The 14,356-nt window shown below is 40.8% G+C and overlaps 1 protein-coding gene across 1 annotated transcript in view; it reads right to left on the bottom strand.

Moving 5' to 3' along the window:
• Nucleotides 1-14,356, bottom strand: part of klhdc8a (kelch domain containing 8A) — a 39,589-nt gene that overhangs the window by 10,851 nt on the left and 14,382 nt on the right. The window contains exons 3-7 of the mRNA XM_062398313.1: nt 13,330-13,439; nt 9,958-10,406; nt 8,321-8,531; nt 5,019-5,183; nt 4,701-4,919 (exon numbers count right to left, since the gene is read on the bottom strand). Coding sequence (XP_062254297.1) covers nt 4,701-4,919; nt 5,019-5,183; nt 8,321-8,531; nt 9,958-10,122 — 760 coding nt within the window. The 5' untranslated portion in view covers nt 10,123-10,406; nt 13,330-13,439. The remainder of the gene's footprint in view (nt 1-4,700; nt 4,920-5,018; nt 5,184-8,320; nt 8,532-9,957; nt 10,407-13,329; nt 13,440-14,356) is intronic.

Raw genomic sequence — 14,356 nt, 5'->3', positions numbered from 1 at the left:
ATTAGCTGACACTTAAAACTCTTTCTTAAAACCTTATGCAGTGCAGAGGTGACATTTTACTTCACGCCCAAGCGTCCACACTCCAAGGGAAATACTTAACATTGGAGGAAAAACAAACATGGCTCACAAAATAATGGTTCTCTCCTGAAGTTTTCTCTTTTTTAGGTTTTGTTGCTGCCAAGTCTTGTTTATCTGTAGGAAACCCAGACTGAGGAGAAGCGTGACTGAGTAAGAAAGAAAACTTCATTAGGGTGCGAGGGAGGAAGAGAGCATTAGAAAGAGAGATCAAGGCAGAACAAGAGAAAAAAAGCACAAGAAAGCTCTCTTCTTTTTCTAAATCTCTCTCTTTCTCTTGTTATTTCTGATGCTTTTTTCCCATTTTCTTACTCCCTCATTCTTTTTTTTATTCTCTCTGCTCTTTCCAATTTATTTTCAATCGTTTTCTTAAACAAAAGGCAGAGACAACAAGGTCAAGAGAAAAGCGAGGGAAAGATAAGTAGCCAGATGGGGAGTTGTCTTGCTCGTTGCAGAGTGCGATCAGGAGCTGTGTTTTCTTTTCTAGCCTGCTTAAGTTACAGGGGAGACTTCACAGTAGAGAGATCACAGCTGGTTCTCACCTCTGAGGAAAATCCTCTCCTGTGTGTAATTCACTGTTGTGATACATCAATCTATGACATTCAATAAATCCCAGGCGCCAATTGTGTGTTCAAGAACAAACTATCGAACCTCAAGACCTGCAGCAGTTACATCGAAAGCATTGAATCCTTCCTCAGATTCATATTCTTTATTTACTTTTTACTATATGATTTAAAGAGAGTTTTTTTTCGGCAAAGCTCTAGGTCATCTTAGCTAATAAACAGTTTGTAGCACCAAGTTTGGTTTCTAATGTAATGATACAGAGAATCAATCAAAAATAATACAAGAGAAAACTGTAAATACAGAAAAAGGTTTGCCTCGATTCCCCCAAACAAAAGATCCAACATGATGGTACAAGCTGGTGACACAAATATAAAATCCTCAGTAGATCAAACCGTCTTCCCTTTTGGCCTTTACAGCCTGACAGTGATGCAACAACCTGGAGTTGCATTGCATTCTAGTAAAAAATCACTTCCTTCACTACAATTGATTTGTCTTTTTATAAATGATTGATGGAAATCGATATCTAAAAGAAAATTATTCTCTTTGTTTTGACACCGACAATATATTCTTCTATTTCCCTTCACACTAGATGCTGGAAACATACTGTGACATCATCTATTGCACCCATGTTTCAAGCATTAGCAAATAAAACCCAGAATTGATCTACAACATAAGAACAGAATGCAAGCTACCACACTAGTAATTCTTTTTTAAACAGCGCTTACAGTGTAAGGGGCTGGATATCTCTTTTAAATTACAGTTGTGTCAACACATCCCGATACAGACTTATGGGTCAGTCTTTTGAGACTGAGCTGCGACTGCAGCCCGGATTCCTATTTGCTAGGGAGAGAATTTGCACCAAGACTTTCTTTATAGGACGCAGGGAAAATACCAGCATGCATTATTCTACACTGCTGGGAGACAGGACAGAATAAAGAGGAGAGGCAGGGAAAATACACAGAGAGAGATTACAGATGGAGAGAGGGAGTGACAATAGAACAGAGGAGATGAGGCGATCCTCTGAAGACTGGGCTTTGTAGTCCGTGTGGTGGTAATTTGGTCCTCAGCTCTCCTCTGTAATTGTCCTTCATGATTAAAACTAGAAACGGTGATTGGTTCTCGCTCTTTGATGGATTCTGTCTTGTGAAATATCAGACGCCGCAGACTACACAGACAATCCTTCTGCACACAATCTCACCGTTACTTTGTTTTATTTACAAGCTGATCCGCTGTTATGCCAAATCTGTCTCATCCCATCTGCATTTTTGTCTCTTGGTCAGTTTTTACCATCTGAAGCTTGACATCAATCACAACACAGGAACACTTGTTACTTGTTGGCCTCTGGAGGAAATCAACATTTTTTTCTCAACTTAGCTGTGGTTTAATGGGTCCAACTAATTTAGAAACCAATGCAGGTAAAGCCGCAACATCAGCCAGATGGGACGATCTAGGATTTATGCTCATATGCTCATCATTCCCTTCGATTATTATCACACGCTCAGCAATTAACCTTCATGAGCAGCAGTGAAAGCTTATTCCCCCCCACACTTTTTGTCTCACAGGTAATACATAGTGTGCTTCACCTTTTCAGAGGAGGTTGTTGCTGCTGCTGTCTAAGAGGAAGACGATATGTGCAATAAAGATGGAAATATGAAGCTTTCACAATCTGTAGGTGATCAGGGTTAGCACATACAAAATAATTCCATCATAATAAACCAATATGCACCCAATACCTACTTATTACATAGCTGAAGCAAACAGCAAATTATGCTTTTAAATTATGAAATTGTTACCTGTCAGATCACGATCGTATACATCTCAGGAAGTAAAACTATGCGACTTTGTATCTTTTCATATTAGTTATGGCATCCAGAGTTTGCTAAATGTATGAATGAGGCTCATGTCTAACCAATGTAGTCAAAACAAATGTTGCCTGGGCGGGGCCTGGTAGAGCGAGACAGCAGCTACACAGGTTTGATACTGGCTTGGATCCTTTTGCTGTGTGTCATCCCCCTCTCTTTCTCCCCCGTCACACTTAAACTGCCCCATCAAATAAAAGAAAATATCTCTTCAACGAATTGTTCATAGGCTACATGAAAATACGATCTCCAGAGCAGGGACCATGCCGGGACCACAACTCTGGTTGAAACATGGCAAACTCTGAACAGTGCTGCCGAAGATTTAGCTTTGTCTTTCAAGGTCTCTGAGTTTTCTGCCTCCACCCCAATAGTGGTGAGGTGAATAGAATTGTTGGTGGATATAACAGCATTGCATTCTCTATTGTGCTGTTGTGGAGGGAGAAGATTTAGAAACAGATACCTCAAGAGGGAATTTCTTTAAGCAATTTAGGTGAACTGACCCCTTAGACAAATTTCTAAAGACAGCTTTTCATTCACCATGTTAATGTTCTCTGACAGCACTTTCACATCGTTTTTTTCTGTTTTCTGTTGTACTTGTTGCAGTTTGCCAACAATGCGGAAACATCCCCTAACAGGTGTGCGATATGGACTGGAACAGTAATGGATATCACTGAGCAACAGCAGATTGCATGACCATGTGTGTGCGCATGTGTGCAGAGATATTGCTGCAGATGGATAATAAAGCAATCTGTTTCTGGATCTTGTAATCTAAAGCACTCCTCATCCTCAGCCCTCCCTCCCTCCACTGCTCATCTCCCATCTCATCTCCACCAAAATTAGATTGGAGAAACGGGGTACGGCTGCCGTCGCCTTATATGTGTGTGTCCACGTGTGTGTGGTTATGCATTAGTGAATGCACGTGAAGGCTTGTATTTGTGTGTATTGGAAGCCGTTTTCTTTCCTTCTTTCTCTTTTTATATCTCTTACACAAAAACACACACAGACACACACCCACACACACACACACACACACGCACACACACGCAAACTTCCTGCCCATTATCATACATTAACATTATCACTGCACGTTCTGCTTTATTTGGCTTCAACTAATCCTGAATTGTGGCCGTATATCCAGCTGTCTTAAATGAGTTATTGATTTTTGCTCCCCCATTTCTCTGTCCGGTCCCTCCTCAATTTGTTCACCTGTTACTCTGGGGTGTCTTTGCCAGATAAAGGGATAAGTCATCTCGCAGTGTTGTGGGACTTGGCGTGTGCTCAGAATTAAGAGAGGAACCAGCCTGTTGGAGGATAAAACCATTTCTCTTCACGGTGAGCTTGATGTTAATGGCTGCTTTGTATGACGGGAAGGACAACATGAAGACGGATGGATACATTTGCTGATACCCCAAAACTATAATGATAACCCATAATCTGTGCTATCTATTTTCAATCTCTTAATCAGCCAACTTGAACACAATGACCCCAGGGATATACAATATACATATCATCATTTATCAGAATGATATGAGAAGATCAATGATTCGGAGGCTGTTTGATGTGGAGATGAACTCAGGAAGAATTTAGCGTAGTTTAGCATAAAGACTGGATACAAGGAGACACTGCTTGCTATGCTAGTTCGCTCGAGATCTTAGGACACCACTGACTTAGCTTTTAGCTCTAATAAATTTAATATTCAAACAACTGTTCTACCTGGATTGTTCTATACACATTCCTCTGCAGTTAAATTGTACATATTTGGCATATATTCAGAACTTAGAATTGTAATCAAGTTCAGAGGTTCTGAGGAGCCATTATGATTTATAGCTCAGCAAGATCATTAACATGGTTTAAGTTTTTGTCACTGTTGTGATTTCCTGAGCCAAGTCAGAAAACATAAAAAATATTATATTAGATTTAATCATAAATTCAATAAATTATGTGTGTGTGTGTGTGTGTGTGTGTGTGTGCTCTTCTGAGAATTGGCCGGTCCTCACTTTCTGACCCAAATTTAATGGCTTGTTTAAGGGTTAAGACCTGGTTTTGGGGATAAGGTTAGAATTACGTTTAGCTAAGGCTCAGGGTAAGGGTTAGGCCTTTAGTTTTGATGGTTAAGGTTGTGTTGAGGGGCTAGGGAATGCATTTTGACAATGAGTGTCCTCAGTAAGATAGATGTACAAACGAGTGTGGGTTTCTCTGTACCTTGGTTAGTGTCGAAAATATTAACGTTCTTGGTGAACTTGGAGCTCTGGTGTCCTCCTCCTTGTCGCAGTCCTCCAAGCAGACAGAGCCTCCCAGCTGTGTCCCATATCACTCCACAATAGGAACGTTTACAGGGAGTCATGGGCAGCGATGTCCAAGAACGCGTCTCTGCATCGTACACCTCAAAGGCCTTCACTGGTCTCTTACACTGACGGCCACCTTTAAGATCAGGGTCAAATTTATATGTACTAATGAAACTGTTGTTTGACAAAATGCAACTTTTGCAGTATAAACACAGCCACAGTGGTGCGTTTGTACCTGCCACGTAGATTTTACTTCCCAGCAGTTGTGTGTTGGCATCGTAGCGTGGGGTCAACATTGGAGGAAGTAGCGCCCACACGTCCTTCCGCAGGTCATACTGCTGCAGGATGCTACGAGGGAGCAGGTCAGCACCCATTCCCCCCACGGCCAGAGCCCGTCCATCTACACACACACACATAGCCAGAGTATTTCAGATTCATAATTCACAGCAATCATACATTTTTTCAGTTTTCAATAAATCAATTTTTTTGATTTAAGATTAGTCTGAGAAATATCCCTCACAACATCCAAAAAAGAAGTAGCAACCCCTCACTCAGCAACAATCAGCTTGTGAAAGGCCAATCCCAGCTGGTGCAAACACCTCACCGGCACTGCATTTTATGGAGTGTTAAAAATCGGCTAGACTACAGAGCTGGATGAGGAGTTAGCTCGTGTCGAGGCAAGAGAGTGTGACAGACAAGTGGCGGACGGGGAGGATGGCGAGTACAGCAGCAGAATAAAAATGCAGAGTCCCAGTCTGGCACATTAGGAAGACACCTCCAGAATAAGGATGGAAGTGGGTGAGGGTGTGAAAACAAAAGAAACTAAAACATTAATCATCAAACTCAAGAGAAATAGCTGCGGGGAAACAATCTGCATTTTTATTATGTTTTTTACATTATCAATTTTTCATGTTTCTCATTATACGGCCCTTTCTTTTAAATTGTAATCTCAATGCATCTAAATTACACAAATAACAAAGGAAGTTTTTTCCAAATAGGTTATATTAATTTGAGTGATGAAAAATCTCATTACCTAAAGTTCATCATCTAATATCTGGGAAATAATGATCCTGTAAATGTCAATAAAATGCCATACTTAATCAATTCTGTGACTGACTATCCATTTAAATATACCATATTTGTTTTAATTTGTCGCTATCGATCACTTTGTCAGACTATTTGTCTCCTTTTCAGCTGCTGGGGATGAGTTTGGGGATGAAACTACAAGCAAAGGGGCTGAGGATCGAAGATTGGTCAGGGAGATGGAGAGAGCAGCACGATGAAGCCTATATGAGGCCAATAAGTCTGTGTGTATGCAGCATCTATCTGTGTTCCTGCAGACACTGACAAATGCACCACTGGACTGAATACAAACTCATCCATGGCTGACGAGACGCTCTCTGAAAACTCTGTTTATCTTTATAGATCTGAGCGTCAGGGCTGAAAAAACTGATCCACTGAAATCCAATCGGAAAAACTTGCCTGAGAACTTCTAAGTTTAAAAACAACATGTACTGAGGTGAGGTTTAAATAAAGTGCTGTAGTCGTAGTTGGTTTAATGACAAAAGAAAATGTAAAGGGCCTCAGCAGCGATACAATTTTAAATAAAATAAAAACTACATAAAAAGGGACAAACAGTGATTGTACGTGTTCACAAACCAAAAAACAGGGGTTTTGACCTTTGATTCAACTGACCAGCAGAATTCAAAGTTCATTGTTGAGGAGAGACATCCGACGATGAAAAGAAATCGAAGCAGGCCAGGCCGAGGAAATAACACTGATGAAGTGAAATCAAGAGTAGCAAATAAAATGAAAACATGGCGCAGAGAAAGCTCCCTGAACATGTTGGCAAAATAACATGTAAAGGAACATTATACTTTGATGTCAAGTTTTAAAATGTAAGTGGTTTGCTTCCAAATATGCAGCTTGATGAGGTCTAGACCTGCATCATCATCATTTTCTCTTTCAATATGCTGGAGTCCAGTCATTATGAGCCTAAGTACTGCACTGTGTAGATCCATGAAAGCAGCACTTGCTGTACACTTCACAGTATACACTCTATAGCAGGGCTGAGCAATTAGGAACAGCCATGGTCCAGTATTTCAACATCAGTCACTGAGGGTGCAGCTTTGTACAAGCATATCTACAGTTTATTTCCCACTGTCAGATATATGTGCACATGAGACAATACAGAGCAAGCACAGGAATTAAAGCTGTGTTTAAATTCACAGGAAGTATATAGATTATATTACCCATATGTATTATTCATATGTTCAATATATAAAATGTAATCTCAGCATCATGTGTTTGAATAGCCCGGTGTGCAGTAACAGTGGGTTACATGCCTCCTCTCACATGGGGGCAGTATTTGATGTATTGAGGTCAGATCTGTGGGGACGCTCGTCTTCGTCTTTTCACATTTTTATATAGTAGATTTACTGTTAACTTCAGATGTGAAAACCTTTGTCAGGGGCCAAATATGTTGCTGCAGGGCCAGTTCAAGCCCAGAGGATGCTATTTGCCTAAGTCTCCTCTACACTATGACACTGGAGTCCCTGCTGGACATCGGTGGTAGCGACAACTGGGTGTGCTAATCTTAACATGGATGTGTTTTTCTATACTGAAACTATTCTGTTCAGCTTTGACGACTGCAGCCGGCCAGCCTCCAGAATAAAGTCCGGATGAGCCAATGTGAGAACGCATCTTGAGATCCTTTGGAGGATTCAACCTACGTGAGTGAGCGTATTGATGATGTGTCTGACATGTGAGAATAAACAACAACAAAAGAGTACAAATATTTTAGGAATTGAAAAAAAGCGGTGCCACACAAGTACAAAATCGAAGATGTCCAAAAAGATTTTTGTGAAAAACCGTGATGCCTGTGTTGATGTGCTGTTAACAAAAACACAGCTGAATTTATACATTATGTCCTGACCCTTTTGGGAACACACTCAATTGTGCGGTCATCCTCTGGAGTTCATGTCTTAAAATAAGGCTTGTGAGGAGGGAAGTGTTTTTGTATTTAGTTCCAGTATCTTTCCTCCCACACACAGTTTTCATCCTTCATTTGGTCTCAATGAATAATACAACACATCCCCTGCTGCCTTTACGAAATACATTCGGCAAAACCAATAACAAAGTTCATGCCTAGGCTCGATTTTTCATGCATATTAAAGTAGAATGTGTTAAAAACACCACTTAATGGAATGAGACACTATGACTGGGTCGAGGACAGATGGCTTCATTTCAAGTTGATCGAAAGAGAAAGTGTTTTTCCTTGGTTCTCTCTGGAGCTGCCTATTAATAATAATTTCAGTCATTATACATTAATATGAGATTTGCGCCAAACAGCTAATACATTTTAATTAACTCTACCTTTATGGTCTCATTATTGCTTTACACACACCATACCACGCTGCTGTCACACTGGAGGCCTGTGCTCTATGGTACAGTATTAGCTCGCAATCATGACACAACTTAGTTGCCCTCCTAGGTTTAGGTTTATAGTGTGAACAGTTATTATGTTAATATCCATACCCTTTACGGTGATAGATACCCCCATGAGGGCCTCCCGCAGAGCGCTCCTCTTCCTCCACCTTCCCTCCTCTATGTTGTACATCTCCACCGCCTTTAGGGGGCTCTGGGCCTCACCCACTCCTCCCACCACCAGGATCTGCTTTCCAAGGACTGCCACAGCTGCCCCAGCACGAGGGGTGGGCATTGGGGGCAAACTTATCCAGCGGTCCCCCTGCAGACAGGAACATGGAGCTGCAGTCAGGCAAGCAGTTTCATACAAACCCAAAGAAGATCAGAACATGTCAACATATCTGGTTACATCCGAGTTTCAGAAAATCCTTGTAAAAGAGTTTTAGGTCTGGAAACAGGCTGAACAGCTTTGAGATGAATCGTGACCTTAAAACATTTGATTCAGAGCATAACTGATTCACGGACTGATTAAGTGTCTGAAGGAGAGGTATCACAGGTCGTTCCTTCCTGCAGCGGTGAGACCACCATTATGGAATGAACTTTAACTCTGTTAACTGTGCAATATTCACTGTAACATAATTATCCGCCTGTGCAATATGAACGGTCATGTGCAATAATCCACTGTACATATTCGGATATTCTGACACATAATATATATTTTTTACACTGTATATACTGGTTCAATTACGATATAAGCTTCTTTATTTAAAAAAAAAATAATAATATATATATATATATAAATATATATAGTTATATAAATTTCTTGATATTCCTTCAACAAATTTCCCCATTGGGGGACTGATAGAGGAATTATTTTCTTATCTTATCTTATAAAACAATATTAGAAAATAGAAAAAATGCAAAGGTACAAAGATGTTGACATAATTATCTTCAGAGTGAAGAAACTATGCATGTATTGCAAATTATCTTTTTCCAAAGCGTTCTGTAAAAAACATCAGCATGTTAGAGAGATCTGATTGTAGCCAACATGATTATGGTGGTTGTAGTTAACATTTCCATGGTAACAGTGAGCTCTACCAATCAGAGATACCGCCATCATATCTGAGGATCTCTTTGACTTGGTGATCAAAACATGTTTTATTAAAAGTCAGTTGATATCATCCAGACTTTTGGCTTCTACAGGAGCATGCAATGTTGTGAGTCTACACTTGTATGGTTGTAATAGACTGATAATAAAATATCTATTCAGAAAAAGAATGGGATTTTTACTTCTAGAACCATGTTGTTGAGCTTTTTCACCAAGAACATGTGATATTTCCAGACATCCATGTGAGCCACTCAATATTGATGACATACATGATGGAACAGAAGGTTGTTCAGAGGTTTTCAATGATCTAGGGGTAAAACTTGTCTTAGGTTGTAGTTTTCCTTCTTTCATTGGGTGCCCCTCTACAGAGCCAGGTTAGGAACCCCTTTTCAGTGCATTCATTTCAATAGGGAAAATTTGCATCATGTATGAGTATCATCATCCTGAACACATTAGACTATTCATGGGAATATGTCTTTTGTTGTAGCTTATAGACTGTTGAAAACATATTCATCACTGTTTAACAACTATGATTATACTGTAATGTTTTACCAATTGATTGTTGCACTGAAACGACTTCTAACAGCACTTCTACAAATGTAATATTAGAGACTGTGTCCAGGTTGGATTTGCTCTGTACCTCAGGAGAATAGAGCTCCAGGCCGGGGCATGGCCTCCCCGCAGCATCGCAGCCCCCCAGCATGTACATCTGCCCCCCCACCTCAGACAGAGTGTGGTAGACGCGGCCGCTGGGCAGTCGTGCCAGGTTCTGCCAGTGAAACTCATGGACTGAGGGCACTGCCATGGCCGCGGTAAACCCCCTGGGACAGACCCACTGGAGAGTGGAGGGAACAGGGAGGAGGAGGAGGCCCGGACTCCGAGAAGTTTTGAAGGTGGGTTGATCAAGGAGAGCTGAGAAGAGGGAGGTATGAGAGAACTGGAAGGATGTGGAGTCAGGGCCCCCGGGGAGAAGAGGAAGTTCTCTATTGGAACGGTAAAGTGAAGGTAAGCAGAGGGAGTGTTGGATCAGTTAAAGACCAAGCCGAGCTCTCCTTCCCTTGAGAGATTTCGCTGCACTCAAGCTGGGCCCTGGAGAAGATATGAGGTGAAAGGACTTTAGCAGCGTTTCAGAGAAGAGCTGCGTATACATTTTCTCTTGAGTTACAAGGGTGGAGGTTTGCAGTAACTTATAAAATATTAACTGTTGCAAAGACAATGTTGCAAAGATTATACTTAAAGAAAAAACTTAACGTAAACGGCAAATATTTGAAAATGCAAATTCCATTTACCATTTTATTGAAGCAGAGATTTTGACTGTTGCTTGCACAATACAAGTAAATGCATTGCTTTTGATTCAGGGGGAAATAAAAAGGACATTTTCCCTATTTTCAGGAAATTGTCTTACTTGAAAACCAAATGGCAGATTCTGTTTGCATCCATCTAAACACATATTGATAAAGCATAAAGCAAGATAAAGCATACAATGACAAAACAAAACTATTGTAAATTTAAGTGAAGATCAGCAGATCATTCATGTCTTAATCAACTGTTTCAACTTGAATTATGGATCCCCAAACACAAGCAAACAAGATTTGACTTAGAATAATATTTACAAGATGAATGAAATGAGAATATTTATCAAACTGATGTTGTGGGTCAGGTTATTTGGAACCTCTAAACTTAAGTTTTAATTTGAGGGTAAATGGGTGTCTCTGTATATTGGTCTTGTGATAAGACAAAATTGATAAAATGGTGACCTGTCCAGGGTGATCCCCGATCCCTTGTCGAATGTGAGCCTGGATTGGCTCTAGCTCCATTCGGCCAACCTCTGGATACTTATACTTTCACAAGACGATAATGATAATGAATACTTCATCCGCACCCCCTCATCATATAAAAAATTGCATTGGTAGGAAAACAAAGAAGACTAAAATCACATCTAAGTTGATTTGAGGAATCTATGAAACATGTTGACCTTTATTATTATTAAGGTCCAGCACAGCTCACAGGAAGTTAATAGTATTTGTATGTCAATGCAAACCCAATTACATATGAATATTCACATATTATGTTAGTGAGAGGGAATTTGTTTGGTTGGATTTACAGTTTTCAACAAATGTGGCAGGTTTACATGTCTCTCATTAAAATGCATCGTCCAGCATGAGCTAGGCAATGTCTATTCTCTAATTTAGAAAATAATGCTAATTGCTTGGCAAACATACTGGATTGTTGGTGACACAAGGTAATATGCTTCTCGTGAACGCTTCTCGCGGTGTGATGATCACAGTTTAGCCACCTTTCCTCGTAACACTACATCACTCTACCTGTCTGCACTGTGACTGAATCTAAACATCCTCCTCCTCGTCCTCGCTCCCCTCAGATGAGCAGCAGCTGTAGTGTGGTGGAACGGGCATGTCTCATCTTGAACTGTCTTTCCTTGTTGTGATGTTCAGGCACTGCTGCTGTTTTTCTTTTTTCCCCCTGAGTCATCCCTCATGATATTTCTAGTTCCTGCGTGTAACCCACTTCTCTCCCGCCAGCGAACTGTTTCCAGCGAGGAATGAGGAAGGAAGCATCCAGAATAGACCCCTGATGCACTGTAAACCTATTTCTGACTGCATCACCTTAAACGCACCCAGAACCTAGATCTCGTGTCTCACACAGGACGGGCTAACGTTACTCACTGCTGCCAGTCAGTTGTGTTTTCAGGAGGTTAATTGGAGAAGATTTAATTGGAAATGTGATATCCATAAACATCCAGTTTACCCCCACCCCCACCACCACCACCACCACCATCTTCCAAACCTCCACCCCATCTCCTTTCCCTCAAAATTCCTCCCCCTATCTTCCCATCTCCCTCATTTGACTGCCATGCTTTATCTACCTGTCATACCTTTGATCGTCTCACAGACGGAGGAATAAAGCAGAAGGGGTGAGGATGAAGAGAGGACTGTCCTTCAAAATCGAACCTCCCCCATTTGAATGCGTGCGGGTAGGTTGCCAAGCAACAGTTAAGCTTTTCCCAGGAGCAGCAGCTTTCTTTTTTTTTTGTTATCTCTTCTGCACGATTGCTTATCGCTTGGTTTGCTGTTAATAATGGTTTGTGAAAAAGGATGTAAAACAAATAAAAAAGCGGTCGCTCTCCGATAGGCTGACCCCGCCAGGCGTGCGCTTGCTAACGAGGCAGGACAGTTCTCTCTCGGCTCGACTCACAGAGTGCATTAATTGCAATCTGTAACCGATTTGGTTCGCCACATCGTTTTTTTTTTAATTAACTGCATGAACAGCTTGAGATCAACAGTAAGCCCACCAGCATCATCTAAAGTCATTTACAATCAGCATGCCTCCAACTTGAAACTTTTAATTAGGTTGCATAGTTAGTCTCCCTCCGCTTGCTCCGCGCTGGGACCTTCTTTAGATGTAAAGCCACAGAAAACTACATTCATTAAACGAAGCATAATGAAATGAATGTTAATTTCATATCATGTCTTATCACTGATTTGTTACTTCTCAAGCTTCCATCCGACTCTGAATGACAATAACCATGATTTATGATAAACAGGTTGCAGTGGAGGAGCAACATCTGAACTCAGTCTGCTGGTTCCCCTGCTCATGGACCTTAGATTCATGAATATTCAAATAGTGAGATTGCAAACGCTAACCTGAAGCCAAGGCACCAATCCAGCCAGTCATAACGTTTGATACAACAAATTGGAATATTTTAGATGACAAAACTGGATCCATCTAAACTGCTATGTGAGGTAATCCCTTATTATTCAGACCTGGAAGGAAGAAATTCAGCATTGAGAAAAGACTCACATGAGGGAATCAGATTGAATTAGCGCTCGCATTTATAGTCCCACATTATTAATTTTTCATGATGTTGTTTTCAGATGCAACTTTCACATGCACGTTCTTTAGCTGAAGCATAATTGAATTAGTTAAATTAAAAGAATTTGTGGGTAAATCTGCCCATGGGTTTTTCACACTCAATTTCACCCCATTTACTAACCTCAGTGGAGTTCATGGAACAGTTCATTGCAGGAGCCCGTCTGAACGAAGTCTACTGCAGTTTTGTGATCTTCTCTCTAGAGTTAAAGGGCATCTGTCTTGAGGGTACTTCTGCAAGATGGAAAAAAATATTGGATGAAATGTTGTGTGGCTCCTGAGGGAATTGCACGAATAATTCTGATATAATTTAATGTAAAGGATCTTGCCCCTATTCGCAATTACAATCTTATGGCAATAGGTAGGAACTGTGGGTAATGCAGTGCAGGACATTTCTGCTTCTGTTGCATCAATTCTTAGCATTTGGTTTAAAATAGCCAACCATGAGATAGATAATGTTATTATAATAAAAACACTTCATTTCCGGCTCTTCTCATTTAACACACACACGGATATCAAGTCTTATTAATCAAGGATGACAAAACTTTGGACATAAAGGAGGTTGAGGGGGTGGGTTGGTCTGACATCACCAGCAGAGTTAAAGCGTTACGCTGGAATGCCAGCATTGTTCACCTGTGTAAATTTGATTGCATGTTCCCAGTCATGTGGTGGTCTGTTGAGTTAGCCTGTGGTTTTGAGGCTTGAAGGAAGCAGCTGATGCAAACAACTTAAGTGCTGCATGTGTCTGAACAGACAGGAAGCTCCTTCAGTGCTAATACTGAACAGTGCTTGATCATGAATGAAGGCATTGCTGCCCTGTGGCCTATATCACTATCACATTTTTCAGATGTGCACCATCTGCTGCTAGTTTTTTCATCTACACTAAAAGAACATTTTGTCCTCACATGTTTGCTCCCATGATACAACATGATGTGAGCACAGTGCAGGTATGACAAAGAGCACAGCATAAATATTCAAAACCAATTTAAATACCATTAATATGCAGCTGATGTATCTCAGGGTGCTGCACCTGTAGTTTGGCTCATTTGGCCTGGACAAAGGGCGAATGATACATTGTTGAATTTTGGAACAGGCTGCAGTTCTCACTGCTCACATTTTCTGGCTGAACAGGGATTCATGTGTACATCGGT

Source organism: Platichthys flesus, chromosome 2 (genome assembly GCF_949316205.1).
Source record: "Platichthys flesus chromosome 2, fPlaFle2.1, whole genome shotgun sequence".
Classification (NCBI taxonomy): domain Eukaryota; kingdom Metazoa; phylum Chordata; class Actinopteri; order Pleuronectiformes; family Pleuronectidae; genus Platichthys; species Platichthys flesus.
This window is presented reverse-complemented; position numbering and strand designations above follow the sequence as displayed.